We start from the raw sequence: 20,114 nt of genomic DNA, 5'->3' as shown, positions 1-20,114 counted from the left end.
TTTAAAACCACAGGGTTGCAGATTGCAGCACCAAATTACGTGTCATTTCCCATAAAACCATGTTAAGTAGCTAGGTAGTGGTTGCTGTTTTGAAACTGGTCTGGTTTACTTGGGGTTAGTGGTTATAGGTACCTCCAAATCAGTAATACTTTCACATTGTGCCAGCATCACTACATAAAATGTGCTCCTTTCATCACTGGTTTAGGTAACAGGTAGTTCTGGGTAGTTTTTTTAAGTTGTTGAGATATAAATTACTGAGCTCTGTGTAGTTCCTTATTGCTGGTCACAAAAGCTATGTGTGTCAGGCAGTTGAAGGGCAGAGAGGCTGAAGTTCAGTAACTGTCACTGGTCAAAAAGATTTCCCACAAGGGCTGTCGTTTTTCTTGGACAGAACCTGCTGGCCACTGGTGATCAGCACTGGTGTTAACTGATTAACTGAGATTTCACTGGTGAAGCACTGTTCAATTCACTACCTGTGTTAGAGTAGCTGTGGATAATCTTCAGCATTAGCTATTCAGCCTTTAATACATCATTTTTGTTATATTCTGAGATTTGGATGCAAATAATGAGGTTTGATGGCTTAGATTTATCCTAATTGTGAAGAAGCAGTGTCATTGACTGGATAGTGGTGCAGGGTAGATGTTTCCTCTCATAAAGTAAGCTGTAAGGCTCCATGTCTTTAAGGACAGAGTAAACCAGATATGACTGAAGTGGAATGTGAGCTGTGATTCTTTCCTTGTTTCAGTGGGGTAGTGTCGGTACTCTGGAGATTTACGTTGCTTAAAGGCAGTTAACCAATCCTTCCCATGGTCATAGCAAGCTGACACATAGTTGTTCCTAGGTCGATATATGTGGTACAAAGGTGTGAGGTACAACAATGTGTACTGGGCAGGTATAAGAAGTTCTAGCAAAAGGTGGCAAAATTTAGTTTGTTGCATAACAATTTGGCTGCTTTTGAATTGTCCAGGCCATGTGCAGAAGTGGGAATGTCTAATTACTGTGCCATTTGCAAATACCTCTTTGTCTGCATAAAAACAGTCCAGAATGTTTGTAATTTACTAGAGCATTAGCAGCACTAAGCTTTAGCAACTTGCTAATAATAATACTACTACACACTGGTTGTGTAACTCCTGAGCTGCTACCAATGGCTCTATATGTCAAAGTAATGGTACAAGGAAAAAAAAAGGAAAAAAAAACCAAAAACCAAACCAAAACTGGGACCAAGCTGCATTTCAAAAGCTTATAGCCATTAGGATTCCAATTTAAATGATTTTGGGATGAATGGCTCCTGAAGACGTCGACAGCTTGACCAGTCAGAGCTGCTGGAAACACGGCTGCTCTCTAGGCTATCTCGATCACAGTGCGACAGGCAACGCGATCAACAAAGCAAGTGATGGGCAAGGCCTTGGTTCTGTCTTTGTTTGGGGGTAAATAGCTGTGTGATGTTGTGTGACTGCGGTGGTTTTCAGTTCCTTTAACACAAATCCAATCCACCTAATAACGATCGTCTGAAAAAGATCTTGATAAATTGACATGTGACCTCATTTCCCTTGTCTTTGAGATCCAATATCCTAACTGGGATGGTGGACATGAAATGCATGGCGTAATCTTCCTAATTTCTGCATGTTTTGATTTTGTTGTGTCACTAGGGGAATGGGAAAAACAGGAAAGGAGCTTTTACAGAAGCAATTAAATTGCACAGATCTATGTAAATGCTCCTGGGCAATTTGGACAGATTTTGCTCTGACTCATAGTTGATAGCTCTTATGGATTTTTAATACCCCAGTAATGCCATAAATGTATTTAAGGTGGCTGATGTGTATAACTTCTACTGCTCTTCTAGGTTTGCAGAAAGTGTGACTGTTACTGTCCCAAACATTTGAGTACTTAGCAACAGAATTGAATGCTCTCATTTTAGGAATAACAATATACAAAAGAGAATGAATTGACAAGCAGAGCAAAGCACAGTAAAATTCACACTAATGTTTTACTGCTCTTATTTCCCCATCTCTCCACCTATAAAATGGGTACTAATCCATTCATACCTTCTAATTTCCTTGGCCTTCTGTGTCTCCATGGAGTGTGAGAAAGAATTTACTGGCCTGTGTCATTCTCCAGGCAAAGTTTATACACAGCCACATTGTGCAGGGAAACAGATTAACTGCGAGATACCTCAGTGTTGGTAGGCATCAAGCTGAACATTTTTTTCTCATGTTCCTAGGTGGCAGAAACTGCAGAAACAAATGAAATGGTCAATGGAGCTGCAGAGCAGAGGACGAGTTCTAAAGAGTCCAGTCCAGTTCCTTCTCCAACATCAGACCGCAAAGCCAAGATGGCCATTCAGGCCCAGACTGCTGCTACCCTACCAGCCAAAACACAGGAGATTCCTTCAGCTCAGATGGAGGGCTTCCTGCATCGCAAACATGAGTGGGAAACACACAGCAAGAAAGCATCGAGCAGGTAAAGCGCTTACTGGAGATACTTGCATCCTAACTCAACAAGATAGGAGAATGCTAGGCAGGAAATACTAACCTTGCTGCTGTCATCTTCTCCCAGCTCCTAATGGCTTCTCAGGCTCATTCTCCTGTTGTTATAGGAACTGTGTATGCATGGTTGAGCACTGTATTTGATGAAGTTGCAGTCTAAAGATACGTGGTAGAAAGTGCAGCATTGGCCATATTTGGAAGGTGGAAAACTAAGGCAACTTCCCCACTTCACATGATGAATTTGTGGCAGTAGTGGGATTTGATTCCAGACTTTCAAGTTGTGCATTACTACAAGAAAAGAAAAAATGTGTAGGTGTGAGGATAGAAATGTCCATATTCTTCTAACATTCTCTATTTGCACATTAGCACTTTCCACCTACTCTGCAATCTGTTCAAAAGAGAAAAGCGGGTGAAGCTGACTTGTGTGCCTTAATTGATTCCATTCCCAAGGACCCAGTCCTGCAGTTCTCAAACAGGCAAAACTTCTATCTGCTGGAAAAGCAGGCTGGGGTCCTTCCTGGCCTGAGAGAGCTCTTGAAAGCAGATTTGTGACTTAGCTGACAAGGATATGTTGACTAGCACATGGTGAGCTACACCAGCATCCAAGAGATTTGGTAGGTGCTGAAGTACTCAGCAGAGCTGAAGGCAGATCACAAATGGCTATGGCACCACCATGAGTTTTGTTCAAGTTGAGTTGTTTACACCAGAAAACTATGTGGAAGCAGTGACAGCCACCAATACTAAGGTCTAGGGACAATTATTTCTAGTAATCATTGATTTTTATAGCTATATTAGAGAATGAGCTGGGTGATGCCACCAAGAATATTTGAACAATCAGGAATTTCTGGTGCAACCATTTCTTAGTTTATTACACAATGAGAATTCTTTCTGCAAGAAAGTGTAGTCATTAAAAGACTGATTAGTTTCTCTCCCAAGTATGCAGACTGCCTAGGCTGCCTAACAGTCCTCCCACTGTTAGGAAACATGCTGTCACAGAAGGTTCTGGAGATCTCCATTCCATTTGGCTCCAAATTATTCACAGTCTGCAGTTTCCAGGACAGTGTAGGCTGTATTCACATCCTGGAGCTGAACTAGCCTCCATTACCTTAGAGACATAACTGTGTTTGATATCTTCAGTTTTGCAAGTAAGAACATTAGACTTATAAATACTTCTGTTGTTTTCTCTGTCTTGAAGATCATGGCATAACGTGTACTGTGTCATAAACAACCAAGAGATGGGTTTCTACAAGGATTCAAAAGCTGCTGCTTCTGGCATCCCCTACCACAATGAGATTCCTGTCAGCTTAAAAGAAGCAGTCTGTGAAGTAGCAGTCGATTATAAAAAGAAGAAGCATGTGTTCAAGCTAAGGTAAATCTGCTGAAGCTTTCTACCTTTAGTTTAAGTTGTGGTGGAGATGTTCATGGTGTGAACTCACAGGAGGATCCAGTCCAAGAATGGCCATGAATATTAACTGCAGTGTCTGCCTTTCTGAACAAGCTCTTCCTAGTACTGAAATGCAGTTTGTTTATCGAAGGTAGCAAGCACAGAACAGTATGAGAATCGTCTGTGCAGCTAGTTTACATCTGGGACAAGACTAGGTGTGTCAACCTAAGGAAAAGAGCCTGCATTTAAAAGTACTAGACCTTCCACTGCTCCCTCTGGAACTAATGGAAAAGAGATGAATGTTCCTGGTTCTGTTCTGCTCAAAATCAAGCCTCTTGTTGAATTTTTTCAGGAAGGATTTAGGAGACTCCTGAGTATATGTCACATTTACAGGTCTAGAACATGTAGTTTCAGACTATTTCATTTTGAAGCATGTGGAGTACTTGCTGTTCAAAACGTTAAAGCTTTTCCTTCCAAAATTGTACGCTTAAATGATCAAACTTTTAGTGCAAATGGTTAACAAATACTTTACTGTTACATAGCTGCTAGGTGGTTCTCAGTGGAGACTCACTTTATCAACTGAGCAGCTTGTGGCTTCCAAGACAGATGTGTTTTTGAGGGAGGGGCACAATTTATATTTATATGGGAATCCTCTAGTCCTGTGAAATGTATTGGAAGCATTTATGGAAATATACAGCAAACACATAGGGGAATTTGGCTTTCTTGAAGACAGGCCTGCAGCTACGTGATGCATCCTTTATACCATTTTAAATTCCCACGCATTGGTAACGTAAGGAAGGGTAAACTGTTCCAAATGCAAGGTTAGATAGAAAGTTCTATTGCCCTTCCCTCTGAAGTACCCTGTTGCCTGCATCAAAGCTCTCAGGTAATTGTTTGCAGTGTATTTTCCTTACTTATTCTTATTATGAAAGTCCCCGGAGTGTTCACCAGCTCGGCATGGCCATGGCACCTGTCCCTCTAGGCTGAGAGAGGAGATAGGAGAAAAGATTGAGAGAATTGGTTTTTTTCAGCCTTGAGAAGGCCTGGGGAAAACCTTACTACATGTACCAGTACATGAAGGGTGGCTTCTAGGGGGCTGGATACTTCCTTTTTACAAGGAGTCACGTGGAACAGACAAGGAGGAATGGGCATAAGTTACTCCTGGGGAGATTCCAGTTGGACTCCAGAAGAAAATTTTTCACCCTGACAACAGTTAGACATTGGAATAATCTCCCAAGGGAATAGTGGATACCCCTGCACTGGATAGGTTTAAGACTCAGCTTGAAAGGGTGCGGGGCCATCTCATTTAAACTACACTATTACCCAGAAAGGGTGGACAGGTGATCCTTGGGGTCCCTTCCATCCTGTCATTGTGTAATTCTGTGTTGAACATGGAAGAGGCTGATGCTCTGCAGCTCTCAAGTGCAGGCAGATCTCTCACAGAAAGGTCAGAAAGGTTCATCCATGATCTCTGGACTATACTGGAAATATTTTTCTTTTAAAGAAGAAAGCAAAGCATAATTATCTTCTTCCTGGTGGCTCTCTGTCATTTTACTGTTTAGTATTTAATTTCATTTCATAGAGATTTTTAAATGCTTTCATTTTGTGAGGAAAGATTAGGAAGCCTGCAGCACAGCTCCCACTGACCCTGCCATCAACTTGTTCAGATGCTTGATAGGGTGTTGTATATATCTTCATATGCATTGTTAAATGTATCCCATCTAAGTAAAATCAGCCCAGAAATAAACAGAAGGGAGACTCTGACCTTCACTGTGAGAAGAGGCAGCTACTCATAAATAATACATGGTATAGTACCTTGAGTCACCACCACAGTAGTAAGGACAGCAGAGCAGCTGCAGAAGTTGCTAGGTTTCCACAAAAGCCATTGAAACTTTGGATGCTGCCTGTGACTTTTGTCTTTTTAAAGTATTGAGCAAACTTTTTTACTGTATTTTGCAAAAGTTAAAAGATCTGCCTAAAAGAGCAAGCACTGACAGAGAAGTCATCAGCTGCTGAAGACAGCAAGCTCTGCAGTCTTTCCTGACGTACTGGAACATGTCCACTACCACAGGCGTGTCTGGAGACCTGAGCATACTGTGTGTTTGGCGGCCTCTGGGGGACACTACCAGATACCGAACCAGGAGCTGTTGGGGTGTATTTGTGCACCTGTAGATGTTGTGACTGTCCCATCCAGTTCCTTGTGTGTCTCTCTGATTATGTAGTGTAGATACACAAGCAGGAGTGGAATCAGTGTGGCTGCTTCTAACCTAAATTTGTGATGGTGGTTTTCTTTCCAGATTGACTGATGGCAATGAATACCTCTTCCAAGCCAAAGATGATGTAAGTTTGTCTTTCTTATTGTTTATTACTGATGTGATATCTTTGCTGTTGTAAAATGGGGGAAATAGCTGCAAACTGCTCAAGGCTGTTTGCCTTTTCTGATCTTCAGTCTGGTGCATACATGAATGTAAGGTGTAGCTCCCACTGGCACCACCAGAGCAGAAGGGCTTTTCTGGTACAGCTTCCAGCAGCCACCTTCTGCCTGAGTGCAACCAGAGAAGTGCCAGAGGATGGGTTAGGACTGTGTTCCCTTTCATTCCCACTTCTTTCCATTCCCCTTCCACAATGTTGTGTGAATTAGAGAGGTTGTGTGGCACACAGATTGTAATGGGTTTCTGCCTTTGGGACTTCTTGAAGGAGGAGATGAACACGTGGATTCAGGCTATCACATCAGCTATCTCTTCTGATAAAATCGAAGTGTCCCCGACCACCCAGAGCACTCCAGCCTCCAGTCGTGCCCAGACCCTGCCTGCCAGCGTCACAATAACCAGCGAGTCCAGCCCTGGCAAGCGGGAGAAGGACAAAGAGAAAGACAAAGAGAAAAGATTCAGCCTGTTTGGTAAAAAGAAGTGAACTCCATCTCCACACACTGCACTTCTCTGACCGTTCCAGTGGAATTCCAGCATGCGAGCTCAGAACCAATACGTTACTCTCTGTGCCTCATGTTCCTCAATGTGATTGACATTTTTTTATTTATAGAACCTTTTAAAAGCCAACAAAAAATAATCTAAAGTTACAAATGTATGAGGTGCATTGGGCAGCTTCTGTAGGAGGAGGACCAGGTTTGAAGGGTTTGTTGGGTTTGGTTTTGTTTCTCTCTCTTTTTTTTTTTTGGTGGGATTTTTTTTGTTTGTTTTGTTTGGTTTGTTGTTTTGTTGGGTTTTTTTTAATGAAGTTAATGTAGATTAGATCTTAATATTTAAACTGTTCCTCAATTTTGTGAGGCTGTCTTGGAAAATAACCCACTTCTAGTGCTATTGGTATGCAAGGCAGCGGTGCTCTCAAATCTACTGTGCACATTGAAACCCAATGTACAAATTTCCAACAACATTCACTTCCATTTGAGGTTGTTATGCTGAGTCTTGACTAGTAGAGCCTCCCATTGCAGTTCTGACGTTTATTCAAATGATAGTGTATTATCTTTGCTGTAACAGAGTGCAGGTATGCATTAATTTACAGGCAGACCATTTATATCCTGGCATTGGTTATTAACACAACCTGAAGCTTTTCTGCATCGAGTTCGACAGACACGAATGTTGGTGGACAAGGTGGATTGGCAGGCTGATACAGTTTTAAATAATCTCTAATTTCTTTTTTTTTTCCTGAATACATTATATTGTATGTTTCAGATAATTCTAGTACAAAGTATAATAAGACTAGATGTATAATAAACCCTTTAAATTCATTGATAAGTGTAAAAGTGGAACTGAAGCATTTACTGGAAAAGTAATGTTACTCAAATGGTTACTTGCTTGTCAGCTGCAGCACTGTGTGTTATAATTTTGCTACATTACCTTGCTATTTGATACATAGTGTGCATTTCTCTGTCACTGTAACTATTGTAATGAGAAATTTTCATCTTACTGCACAATCAAAAATTACATTTAATAGGAATGAACTTTCAATGACTGGGCCTGTAGTCAAGAGTAGTACTGGAACTGGCTTTCAGTTGTATCGACCTGTACCTCTAGACTTTTACCCTATCTGTTAAATATATGCTATGTCATTAAATGCTTTTAAAACTAAATATGCTGGTTAAGTTTCTTATTTCATTTCTGAAGATGTTAAATCATAATTTTGAAAGAAGATCAAAAATAAAGTTATTTTAAAATGCCATCTCTCCTGTGCACTGAAACTCATGTCTTCAAATGGAATTCCATTGCTTTTGTCTGGAAGCTCATACTGAAATTGTTCTTTTCTCTCTTCCCACTTTTCTTTACTTCCCTTTCCCTTCACTTCCCACTTGCCCTCCCTTTCACCCTGCCCCTCAAATGAAGTACCAAAGAATAAAGAGGGAAGGAATAAAAGCAGTGTGTTGTGATCAATAACCCCAGCAGAGCTGATGAATAATCATTAAACATACACTAGGGCAACTGAATGAGTTGCTGAACATCAGACTGGGTTGGGGTAAATATCCATGTGCTGGTTTGCAGCAAAAGAATATTGTTGTGAGGAAGCCCTAAGAGGCATTAGAAGTTTTTAAAGCAGTGAAGTGTAAGGAATCTGGGTTTTGGGTTGGGGGTTTTTTGTTATTAAATTACCCTCAAATACCATTCTAGATGGAAAGCAGACAAACTGCAAACTACTGTCTTTCCATGCCAGTTTTCTGAACATATGACCAATACAGTGTCTTCTTTGCCAGGAGTATCCTGTGTTTTCTGGGACTTCCCTGTTGTCCACAATGTCTAATTGTTAAATAATACTCATGCATATGAGTATTTACTCCTGTAATATCACACTGTTCCAATCTACTTATTCATAAAGTGTAGGATAAACCACTAGTCTTGTAAAACTCAAGAAAATACAGAGAGCTGAGATTGAACATGAGAAGAGAATATGAAGTATTTGTCTTAGCTGATTACACAAAAACGTTGTTGCGATGAGTAACTTAACAGATTGCTCTTGACTACCTGTTGTGTGTAATCCTGAAGTGCTGTGGTTGAGCATGCCTTCAGAATTATTTCTATTGTTTATCTTGCCTCTTACTGCAAGTTTTTCCTGAACACAAAAAAACATCTTTTCTGTTTAGGAGCTGATTTCAAGTTGCTGAGGAGCACGAGTGAGTGCTAGTAAGCTTGGACTGTAAGGGTCCAGTTTCTGTGCAGAGAGAATTGGTGGGAGCCTTGTATTGCATTCTAAACTGGGAGAAGGTATCAGCTGCGTCTGAAGGGTCCCTTCCATTTCCTGATGAATTACATACAATGAGGGGAAAAAAAACCTCCAAACTCATTAGCCATAGGAATTAAGCATGTGAGGGTTTTCTTTTAGATGGATTAACAGATTATGTACATCAATCTTCTCTGCATAGGAAACATGCTTTATTGTAGGATTGTAGTCTGTATGAGGAAGATTAGTGGTGAAGTAAAAGAAATGCGTGGTTAATCTTATCCTGGGAAGTAGGTTTGGGACATTTTTTTCACTTCACCATGTTGTCTTCATGACTGAGTTCACAGCAAATGGACTTCTGAGTGTGGAGGCTCATTAAGAATACAATTCTGCAATAAATAACTTTCAGGTGTCATCCAGGTTTGCTTTTGTATGTATATCTTGGTTTTTTTCTACCTTAACTAATCACAGGTGGCTGAATAAATACAGAAATGTAAATCACAATGAGTTGGCATAAATGTCACTCCTTTTCATTAAGAAAAGCAACTCAGAAAATCAGGCTGTGCTAAAGGACTGACTTAAGAAGTTGCTGGGAAATGCAGAATTCACCTGACACTACAGCTCTGCTTGTGAACAATCAAGGCCCCATCTTGACAACGGGGAATGAACAAGGGCTTTTGACTACCAGAAGGATGCAGATTGCTTTTCTGTGTTCTGCTCTCAAGAAGTTATGTTCTGAAGTCAGGCAGAACAAAACTCAGGTAAGAAAGCATTGTTCTCAAGTGCATTTGGATTTGACTTGTCCCCATGGCTACAGGAGTTCAGAGCCAGCTGAGTCAGTAGTACGCAGTGCTTGAGGTCTGTAATTTATTGCCTTCCTTGCTGCTGAATGTGATTTATCAACTGTATTCACGCATTTTGCTCTAGTCTTGTGACAGCAATTCAATAAATATTCTGGCTCTGGTGTGTTACTGGTTTTTTGTTTCAAACTACTTTAAACAAGATTAAAATGCAAATAAGGCAAGGCATAACCCAACCCCACAGTGCACTCCCTAAATGCTGCAGTACCTTGGATGGCTAGTGAAAGCAAATGGAAATGTATTACAACATAGAGCAATTAAATGCAAAAAGCATAGCACTCGGTGGGGTTTGCTTCTCGTTTGGCTTGTGCCCTTCGTTGCTCTGCATTCTGATCACTGTCTAGTGGGATGACATTTCTTATGTGCAAATACTATTGAAGCAAACATAGATGAGTTGTGTGTGCTGTTGCCTGGCATCTGAGTCACTCCGTGTAGCCAAGGCAGCAGTCTCTTCAGCAAGCCCACGTGGTCACATCTGCAGTGTGTCATAATGCAGCATATGCAGCACCAGCATGGAGCAGCCAAGGGGGAGAGCCCATTCTCCCCACTCATCACACCTGCAGAAGGGTGCCACAGGAGATTGTGAGACCCCAAGTTGTCTGCTTTGCAATAAAATACATTTATTCTGTAAAGTATGCAAGGAAGGATTTTGTGCATTTGTTTTGTAATGGATCTTTCCTTTCTTCTGAAACTCAGGATCCTGATGAAGCTGGAGGTTGTGAACATCAAATCCACAATGCAGTTTAATTACATGTGTTCCATGTTTGAAGTATCATTTATTTGTATATTAATGATTTTCACATAATCACCTTTTAAGTGTTACCTGGCGGGGTGGGGTGGGGTGTCACTATGTTATAATGGTAACAATTATCTGGGCCTAATATGAATTTTATTACTAGTTCCTTATTAAAACTGCTATTCTTTTACTCCCACACCTAGATGAAAATCAGTTTTCCTTGTTTCCAGAACACCAGCATTATCCATGAGAGGTCACTGTACCCAGAGAAATTCTTAGCTGCGGCAGATCTGCTAACACCTGAGCAATACACCAAGTAGTACTTGTGCACTCAAGAGAATTAAGAGCTTGAATGAAAGTTTTCTTAGCATGGAAAAGTCAGGTTTCAGAAGATTTATGTAAATTTGTGGCAAGATTTAGACATACCTTGGATGAATCATCATAGGCAGGAAGCTGAGTCAAGTGTGGCAGCCAGGATACTGAAAGGTAAGGAACATGAGCCACCATCCTTGCCATGACAGAAAATATGAGAGGAGTGCCTGTGGGAAGAGCAAGATCTGATTGCTGAGATTCCATGAAGGGATTACAGAAATACAGCCCCAAATGCATGTCTGGATAAGGACAGGCAGTAGCCTGTGAAGAGATGAGGCCTCCCGTTAGGTCTGGAGCCCCTGCGAGCAGGGCTGTGTGGTGGTAGCAATGCAGGTGTACAGTGGACTCAGCCATGCTGCTTCTGAGGCTTCTGGAGACTGCAGACGATGCTCTACCTCTGTGCCACTGGGCTCTAAGCAGGGATGAGTGCAGTAGACTAAAATGAGATTTATTGATCCACTGTACAAGGCAGTCCTGGACTGCACCTAGACGTGCAGCAAGATACACGTGTTATCGCTGGTCAGAAGGACTTTCTCCCCAAGCCAGGATTTGAAGGAATATGGTGTGTCAGATCTTCCAGAAATGGGCTAGCTTTGCATTTGGGGGAGGATGGAAAATGCTCAGCTTTTTCCTTTTCTCTTTTTCTCCTGACACTATTTCTGGCCACATCTTAGTATTTCATGAATGCAAATCAGTATTTCTACCCACAGGGAATAACAGCTTAGAGCAAATTCCACTGCTAATATTTTGTAGTTAAATTGTACAATCACTGCAAGGCATCAATCTGGATTGGATTAATGTAATGCCAGGCAAGAAACAAACAAATCACAGTTCCTGCTTCTGATCCCTCCCCTCAAGTTATGACAGATTTTATATCATCTAAATTATTTGCATCTCAGATAAGAAGCACTTATTTTGAAATAGGCAATTAGTATGCCATCTCCATGCATCTGCTGTACATTCAGCCACAAAAATATGAGTTATGAATGATACTTTGTGTAGCAAAAATCTAGAACATAGCATAGATGTCTCTGGGGAGGGAAATCTCAAGGTTCATTGTTAATCACGGCTCTTAGATATGTACAAAGTCAGAATGTGTCACAGAGGGTGAAGATAATCTGAGATAGGGTGGGTTTGGGCATTTTCTGTACTAGGCATGCTTTAAAACACACACAAATTATTAACAACAAACAAAAAACACCCCCCACACACAAAAATGAACCCCTCAAAAACCTCAGCAGCCCTGCTGTGGAGTATGGTACCTGTCATTCGGGTACTCCTCACACAAAATGCTCCATTAGTTGGGTTTTACATTTAAAACACAAGAAGTAGATGTCATGGAATGTACCTTCTGGACTGATAGGCTTCCTGCCACACCGAGAAAACCCTGCTGCTACTGGAAATTTTGGTTTGTTGATTTTTACAGAGTTATGATTGGAAATATGTTCAGACTACTCCTTTTTTAAACATAAATGTGTTTTTTTGACTGAGTTTGATGCTCTGTCCTGGTTTGTTTAGGTTTCTCCCTCATTCAGAAAGGACCTCTAAGATCATGGAGTCCAACTGATTTGGGATACCAGGGACTTTTAAGAACTCCCTGTGTGTTTTTCACAGCTGCCCATCCACAATAAAACTGATGTCATTAGGTCTTTATCTCAAGAATTATATTCAGTTAGATTTATAGATTCATAGAATCATAGAATAGTTAGGATTGAAAGGCTCCTTAAAGAATTACACCCAATATGGATGCTAAAAAGAAAGCTCCTAATAGGAGCACATAAAACTCACTGGGGAAGGTAATTCAAACACCAGGAAAATGTCACAAAGCCTTTGGGAAAAGAAATCAAGCTGAACTTGCAGCTCCACGTATTTGATGTAAAGTTTTTTGTTTGTTTTAAGGGTTTGGGGGTGTTGGTTCATGGCTAGGTATGCTACAATAATAATGATTTCTAACAAATCAGGTTTTTTTTTTCTAAACCTGAAGATTTATTTGTGGTAAAGCAATGGCTCCTGTTTAATGCCTCCACACTGTGACCATACTAAATATTACTAATTTTAAGATAATATATGCTAAGGTTTTACTGAGAGATGAAATACAAGGTTCAGCTTTCTAGCACAGGTGGATTTGTGTGCCTGTGGGTAATGAAAAACACAACATCTTTAAAGACCTGCCCTTTAGAGGCTGCAAGCATCTGAGAGGTTACATTAAGTTTCTCTTCTAGGAGGTAAAGCTCCTACCTACATTTAGCTGGCTGGCAGCAGCATCCTTTGGGTGGGTTGGATTGGTTGATGGGTTGGACACGATGATCTTGAAGGTCTCTTCCAACCTGGTTTGGTTTATTCTAATAAAGGTTTATTCTAATCAGTGGGATCACCAGATCTGTTGCATGGCCAATGGAGAGAGGTGAGCAGATTCAGCTGGCAAAATGCTAGCGGTGCTTTACCAGTAGTCGTCTGGTGAGGGGAGGAAAATAGTACTAAGAGAACAGTGTAGATAGTCACTCGCATTCTGGGTAACTCAGGCTGCCATGGCATACCTAATGAACAGTGCCCTGAGTGACACCACAGTGCCAAGCCTCTGGTGTCTTGCATTCATGCCTTGTTTCCGCCTTGCAGTGTATCTGAGCAGTTTGATGGCCACAGAGAATTGATTGTATTATTAGTGCTGTTGACATGAGAAATATTTCAGGGCATGCTTTGTTGGACAGACACTTGTCCTCAATATCAAACCCTTTGCTTTTAAAAGCAGGGGCATCTGTTCAGGGGCAGCAAGGTTCTGCCACAAATACATTTTGTAAGCAAAAATCAGAAGGAAACCAAGTATCAGAAACCCTTAAGGATTTCTTTCTGATAAAAGTTGAATAGATGTTATTGCTTTACACGTATTTTGAGCAGTTGCCTGGAAGGCAGGCTGGTTTAGTAGCTACATATCGCTGACATTTTCCAAGTCCCTGAATGTGTTTATCTGAGTGGATGGCAGACAGTCACAGAGGCGCTCGTGGAAGCGTTGCGCCCTGCACGAATTGGAAACACAAGAAATGTCATTTAAAACCATGGGAAATGCATGACAGAGGTAAGCCACGACGGGATTGTAAATGAAAACCAGGGGGCTGCCTCCACCAGACGCAAAGAGCTGGCCCTGGGAGGCCGGCCAGCCCCGAACCGCTGCCGCCTGAGACCCCGCCTGAGACCCCGCCTGAGACCCCGCCGCAGACCCCGCCTGAGGGGCCGCCGCGCCCGCGCTCTCTTCCAGAAGACTAAACGGGCGGGAAGAGCTGCGGGCGGCCGTTGGGCGGCGCGCGCCCTCCCCATCTCCCGCCGCAGAGCCATCACCACAGCAACCATGCGCGCGTCGCCGCAGGGCACCCTGGGAGCTGCAGTTCCAGCTGCCTCCTGCTCGCCGGCGCTCGCGTCCCGGTGGGGTGCGGCGCGGGGTGAGGCGGGACGGGCGAACGCCGCCGCTGCCAGCCGAAGCCGGTCTCCATAGGCGACGGCGTGGGCGCTTCCATGCTCGCCCGCCCGCTGAAGGAGCGCCGTCGCTTCCCGCCGCTTGTCGGCCTCCTGCGCTTGCCTCCGGTGCGCAGGGGGAAGGGGCGGCTGTCGTGAGGTGGCGGGGCAGCCGCTGTCCCCTCGCATTCCACTTCAATGGGGGGGTGCGGGGGATATGTCCTTTGCCGCTCACACGCCCAGGGTGGCGTTCCCCCGGCGCTGCCCTGAGGAGGAAGAGGGCAGTGCACGGCCTTAAGGCACGGAGGCAAGTCTGCTCTCAGCCAGGGGCCGCCCCCTCTCCCGCCCCAGGGTGCTGGCTACAGCGCTAGGCTGATCGCGATAGGGACGGCTGATCGCGATGGGAAGGGCTGATCGCGATGGGAACGGTTGATCGCGATGGGAACGGCTGGCTCGGGAGCGCCTTTGGGAGAGTATTGCCCTGGGGTGATGCCGGTTTGCTGCAGGTGTTGAGCGTGATGCCCTGAGGGCGGGTTGTGGCGCTTCCGGGTTACACTGCCTGTGTCCCGGGGACCCTGGGGAGCATCGCCAGGGCTGCAGCCTCGGGTGTGGGCAGAGAGTGCGAGGCGTGCGGTGTGGCAAAAGCCAAAGGGGTTGGCATTGCAGCGGGTACTTTAATCCTTCCTTCCATCTGGCACCATGCTCTATGAATGAATCTTTGGGCTTGCTGGTTTTATTTTAGCATTCTCTTCCCTGCCATCGTGGTTGCGTTTCTGGAGGGCTGGGTTTGGTCTCTTGTTGAGGGATACTGTAAAGCGCTGGATGTCTTATAACAAACATGCAGCAGCTACTCCCGGCTGAAGAAAAAGAGAAAGGAAATGTGTTCCTTGGGCATATCAGTCCGAGGGATACCAGTAAATAAAAGCACAAGGTCCCGCTGCTTCCTGGCAAATTGCAGTGGTTTGTCACGGAAAAAGAGACATACAAAATGGGTTTAATTACACAGTTGATGTAGAGTCTGAAAGGAGGAAGTTCTGCATTGCTGTGAAGAAGGGAAGGTGGATAAATATTTCCATCTTTGTGCTGGGTGTTGTATATAATTCCTCTCTTTTTTTTTCCACGGCATTGTACCCTGCTGAAAAGACTTAGAAGACCCTTGACCAGTCAGCACTGCCACAACACGGATCCAAACAGGGATCCTCCTCCCTAAAGTAGTCCCTTTGCATTTTTAAGTGCACATGCATTCCGCAAGTCAAACCCCGGGTCTTGTCACTTTATCTTTTTCAGCTACGGCCCAAAGAGAGATGTATTGAAAAGAGCACCCAGGAAGCTTCGTGCAGGAGGCCAAGAAGGTGCAGTACAGGAGACGCAAAACGGAGCCTTCGGCAGGTGGTGGTGACGTACGGAAATCACTTTGCCTTCGGAAAGAAAAGGCCCCGTCTATTGCTTATGTGGGTGTCTTTTTGTGCACTCCCGTCTCCGCCAAGAAGTTGTCTGGGTCGCGCAGCAGCGGGGAAGCGGCGGCTGCTCGTCCTGGGCGGCAGCGGCGGCAGCAGCTGCAGCAGATTATGGTGGTAGCGCGGCGGCAGCAGACCTGATCCACGGATGCGTTTTTTACTTGAGATCGTCGCTCGAAAGTGCCACCTGAAGCTTCAGCAACTGGGCAGGGACCGCTTAACGTTTTAAAGGGGAAAACCCTGAAGGGGGAAGGAGTTAAGGGAAGGAGGGGCAGCGCTAGGTTTTGTGTGTGCTTGTGGGGAGAGGGGATTGGTTATCATGGCGGATCGGACAGCTCCTAGATGCCAGCTCCGTCTGGAGTGGGTTTACGGGTACAGGGGTCACCAGTGCCGCAACAACCTGTACTACACGGCGGGCAAAGAGGTGGTTTACTTCGTGGCTGGAGTCGGCGTGGTTTACAACACCAGAGAGCACAGCCAGAAATTCTTCCTCGGGCACAACGATGATATTATCAGGTAAGGGGGCTGACTTTTCTGGTGGTGGGGTGGGGTGGGGTTTAAAGGAAAGGGAGGAGGCGAATGTAGCGTTAGCAGAATACCCCCTTCTTGCTTTCTACAGCTCAGCTTGTACCTGTCGTTTTAGAGCAGCTCAGATTTGTCACCAGCAGTCTGGGTGAAAGCTGGGTTTCTAGATACTGTTATTATTATTTTCTGTAGCAAAGCTTCAAAATGTTGCAATGAGAGAAGGTAAGTTTTTCTCTTGCACTGCACCAAAAGCAGAGCGTTTTGTTTCAGTGTGGAAATGCACTGGAGACACCTTAGTGATGCAAAATTGTGGATCCAGCTCCTTGATCTTTCCAGAGCTGGGACCCCAGCTCACTGAGGTTTTACAGGTGTGTGTAGTTCTCCTTTGCACTCAGCAAAACCCAGCACAAGAGTGCTGTAAACCTGGCACATAGGCCAAATTAGGATCTTTTTTTGTATGTCACCTGGAATATTTCAATCAAAATCAAGTTTAGCTGTTTGTACTCCAACCATGAAAACCACCCTTCCGAGCATGCTAGTGCAAGATGGCTACAGAAGCATGGGTCTTGCTCCTGATAGGGTCAGGTTTTTATCGTTCAAATTCTGCCAAAGCAGTCGGTTTAATTGATGATGTTGTCATACAGAAATATTAATTGCACTGCAGCTCACAAAGTAGCACAATAAAAATGTGGTTATGGAGTTCAAGGTAGGATTTAAAAACAAATGTCCAAAATACAGAAATTTACATCAGTAAAATAGAAATGCTGTCTCTGCTACTTGGTGACAGAAATGTGAACCTAGAACATCTTTATAAAGGATGTTGCCTGATAATGACACTCCTCCAGGCACAGCTAACTGCTACCCTCCCTATTCACCGAATTCAGCATGAATGAAGCAGTCTCTTGATGCTGTGAAACCAGAATAGTCCCAGGTGACTCATGGTGCAGTAATACTGTGGAAACTTCTGCTAAACTCAGTCTTGACACTCAATAGCAAAATCCTGTAATTGTGGAATCCTTCTGAAGCCTGTTTACAGCAAACCGTCTACTTCTAGTGGGAGCTTTTGGCTGCTGTGTGTCCTTGTAGTGGTCTTCTCCTCCCCTTTATGATGCTTTACGGAGTAGCATCTCATGAAGTATGTTAGATATGAATAAAAGTTTGTTCTTCTTTCAAAGATACTAGGAGTTTTAAAAAGGTGTTTATTAAATAGATACTTGGCTGCTGAGATACTTCAGAGAGGAATTATGTAGTTTAGATGCATCTGCAGTATCATGAAATTAAAATTCTCTGTGTTGTATGAACACAGATTTTGATGCTCTATGGGATGTGGAATGTAATCCCTATACAGAGCTGTGTGTTTCTGAGCTTATGTTTGAATTCTCATGACATACTAGAAATATAATTCATTAACACACAGCTTCCTGAGAGGAGATTGTAGGGAGGCTGGTGTTGCTCTCTTTTCCCAAGCAACTAGCGATGAGAGGAAATGGGTTTAAGTGGTGCCAGTTAGTTTGGACTGGATACTAGGAAAAACTTTACTGGGAGAGTGGTGAGGCATTGGAACAGGCTTCCCAGGGAGGTGGTGGATTCGCCATCCCTGGAGGTGTTCAATAATTGTGTAGATGTAGCACTTCAGGATATAGTTTTATGGGCATGGTAGTTGGCTTATGGTTGGACTTGATCTTAAAGGCCTTTTTCAGCCTTAATGATTCTGCAATGACATACCTGCATACATGCACTGGGTTTTGGTTGGTCAGTGATGCTTTGGTTCTCTTTCTTTTCCTTTTTATCATTTTTTTTTTTTGCAGTTTCTTTACCTTTTTTTTTTTTTTAGTATTCACCTGCTGAGGAAAAATTATTATACTTGACATCACCTCTTTCATCAAACCAAATGGTATGCTTCTCTGGCCTTTATTTCCAGACATCTCATATTAGGAGACTGCTTTTAGCAGTGTCACATTTAAAATGTACAATGGGAATATAAAGGATCTGAGTACCTGGTATTTGTTGTTTGACACTGCCTATGTCTGTTCTGCTCTTTAAGAACAACTAGCAACCACCTGCTGAAGTTCACAGGTGTTTTGAGGGACTGGCCATATATCCAACTAATGGTTTGGAAAGATGAACTTGGGTTCTGATCTACAAGCAGCTCAGAATTCTGTAGGACAACTGTAGATTCAACATGGAATGAAACAAAAACCAGTTAATTTCAACTTTCAGTGGTAAAGAAACGTTGCTGTCACATGTGGTTTAAGGAAGCAGAAAATCTCCAAAATACTCCTAAGTGCTTTTTTGCACATGGTCATGGTGGCCTCCTTTGCTTTGATACATTTGCAGTCTGTTTGGCTGTAATAGTTCATCACTGTAAGTATTTTTAACTAGGCAGTTCCTTTTGTGGCTAATAAATGCAGGGATACAAATTCTTACAATCTTGCAGTTCACAGCTGTCATCCAGTTGAGAAGAACGGGATAAATGCACTTAACCAATTTTTCTGCAGGTTGTAACTGCTAAGGAGATTTGAAACATGGTTTTAAAATTGAGAAGTTGCAGATTTTGGAAAACCCTGCAAAACCATTAAGAGTGGAAGACCCTCAAGCAGGAATATCTGCTTCCAAGAATAGCCCTTAGCTCATTCTCTGTTGAAAACTTTCAGGAAAAATTATTTTTGTGGAAACTAAAATAATTGTCAACCTCCTGTGCTCATCAGAGGGGTTGAGAACTTGTGTATTACTCTGATCTGTTTATTAATGACAATGGGTGTTTGTCCTTGCCAAAAAGGTCAGATGTTTAAAAGTATATGTTTAATGTGTTTTCACAAGACTAATAGCCATCTCTTTTGCTTTGTGTCAAGATAATGCAGTTGAATATAATGTTGCTTGGGCTAAAGCAGGCCAGACACTGTTGCATTAATGGAGAAATGCCATTTTTTCCCAGATTCTGCTTGTATAAGGAACTTAACATCCTGCATTTTACTAATAAGGTGGATGCTCAGAGTAAGCCCCAAAGTGTTCTGTTTTCTGTGCCTTGCCACTATAAAAGCTGCTTCCAAGTCCTTCCTTTTAACTTCACGATGAAAAGAGCTCCTGAACTACACCATTTAACTCTGAAATGAACCCTGCTTTGTGGAGGGGTTGGATTGGGTGACCTCTCTTTCTGACTGAAAGTATTCTCTGATGATTTTATTACTTCAACTTGCATGATACAGTCCTCCTTGCTTGTTATTTAGTTGTGGAATAGTTAATACTAGTATCAACATGTACTGACATTCTAAAAGAGGATCAACACATGGTTAAAAGTAATAGTGTTAGTTGCAGTCTCTGAACACTACTGATACATCCTGTTTGGCAACTAAAAAGACATGTTAATTATGAAAAGCATGAAATCTTGAAGGTCTCTTCCCACCTGGTTATTCTATGTATTCTAAATACAGCCTATCAGCTCAGCAGTGGTGAAGATCAGAACATTCCTCCCTTCCCTGCCCTGCAAGCCCTACAGTTTACTTACCCTAAGGTCTGTGTTACAGACAACAGAGCAATCATGGAGTGTCTTGCACAGGAGCCCTACCTTTGATTGTTCTGTAAATAGGACCTAGCTGAAGCACCACAGCTAATGCATAATAACTATGTGAAAGTGTAGCTATTGCATTGTTTTAATGGAGAAAGTGTTGTGTAGAGAGATCA

At 42.9% G+C, this 20,114-nt stretch overlaps 2 protein-coding genes across 17 annotated transcripts in view; both read left to right on the top strand.

Annotated features, from left to right (window-relative positions):
- The window catches only part of SPTBN1 (spectrin beta, non-erythrocytic 1), a 131,629-nt gene extending 123,583 nt beyond the window's left edge, over positions 1–8,046 (top strand). For all 4 annotated transcript variants that reach the window (XM_068153320.1, XM_068153321.1, XM_068153322.1 and 1 more), the window contains 4 exons: positions 2,222–2,460; positions 3,682–3,855; positions 6,168–6,210; positions 6,568–8,046. In XM_068153320.1, coding sequence (XP_068009421.1) covers positions 2,222–2,460; positions 3,682–3,855; positions 6,168–6,210; positions 6,568–6,783 — 672 coding nt within the window. In that variant the 3' untranslated portion in view covers positions 6,784–8,046. The remainder of the gene's footprint in view (positions 1–2,221; positions 2,461–3,681; positions 3,856–6,167; positions 6,211–6,567) is intronic.
- Positions 8,047–15,724: 7,678 nt separating this feature from the next.
- Positions 15,725–20,114, top strand: part of EML6 (EMAP like 6) — a 95,280-nt gene continuing 90,890 nt past the window's right edge. For all 13 annotated transcript variants that reach the window (XR_010989153.1, XR_010989152.1, XR_010989154.1 and 10 more), the window contains exon 1: positions 15,725–16,424. Coding sequence is in view for 9 of the 13 variants with exons in the window: in XM_068153307.1 (XP_068009408.1) it covers positions 16,228–16,424 (197 nt within the window). In the remaining 4 variants the exon portion in view is untranslated. The remainder of the gene's footprint in view (positions 16,425–20,114) is intronic.

The sequence above is a fragment of the Melanerpes formicivorus genome, unplaced genomic scaffold (genome assembly GCF_026170545.1).
Source record: "Melanerpes formicivorus ecotype bairdi unplaced genomic scaffold, bMelFor1.0.p_v2 SCAF_25, whole genome shotgun sequence".
NCBI lineage: Eukaryota > Metazoa > Chordata > Aves > Piciformes > Picidae > Melanerpes > Melanerpes formicivorus.
This window is presented reverse-complemented; position numbering and strand designations above follow the sequence as displayed.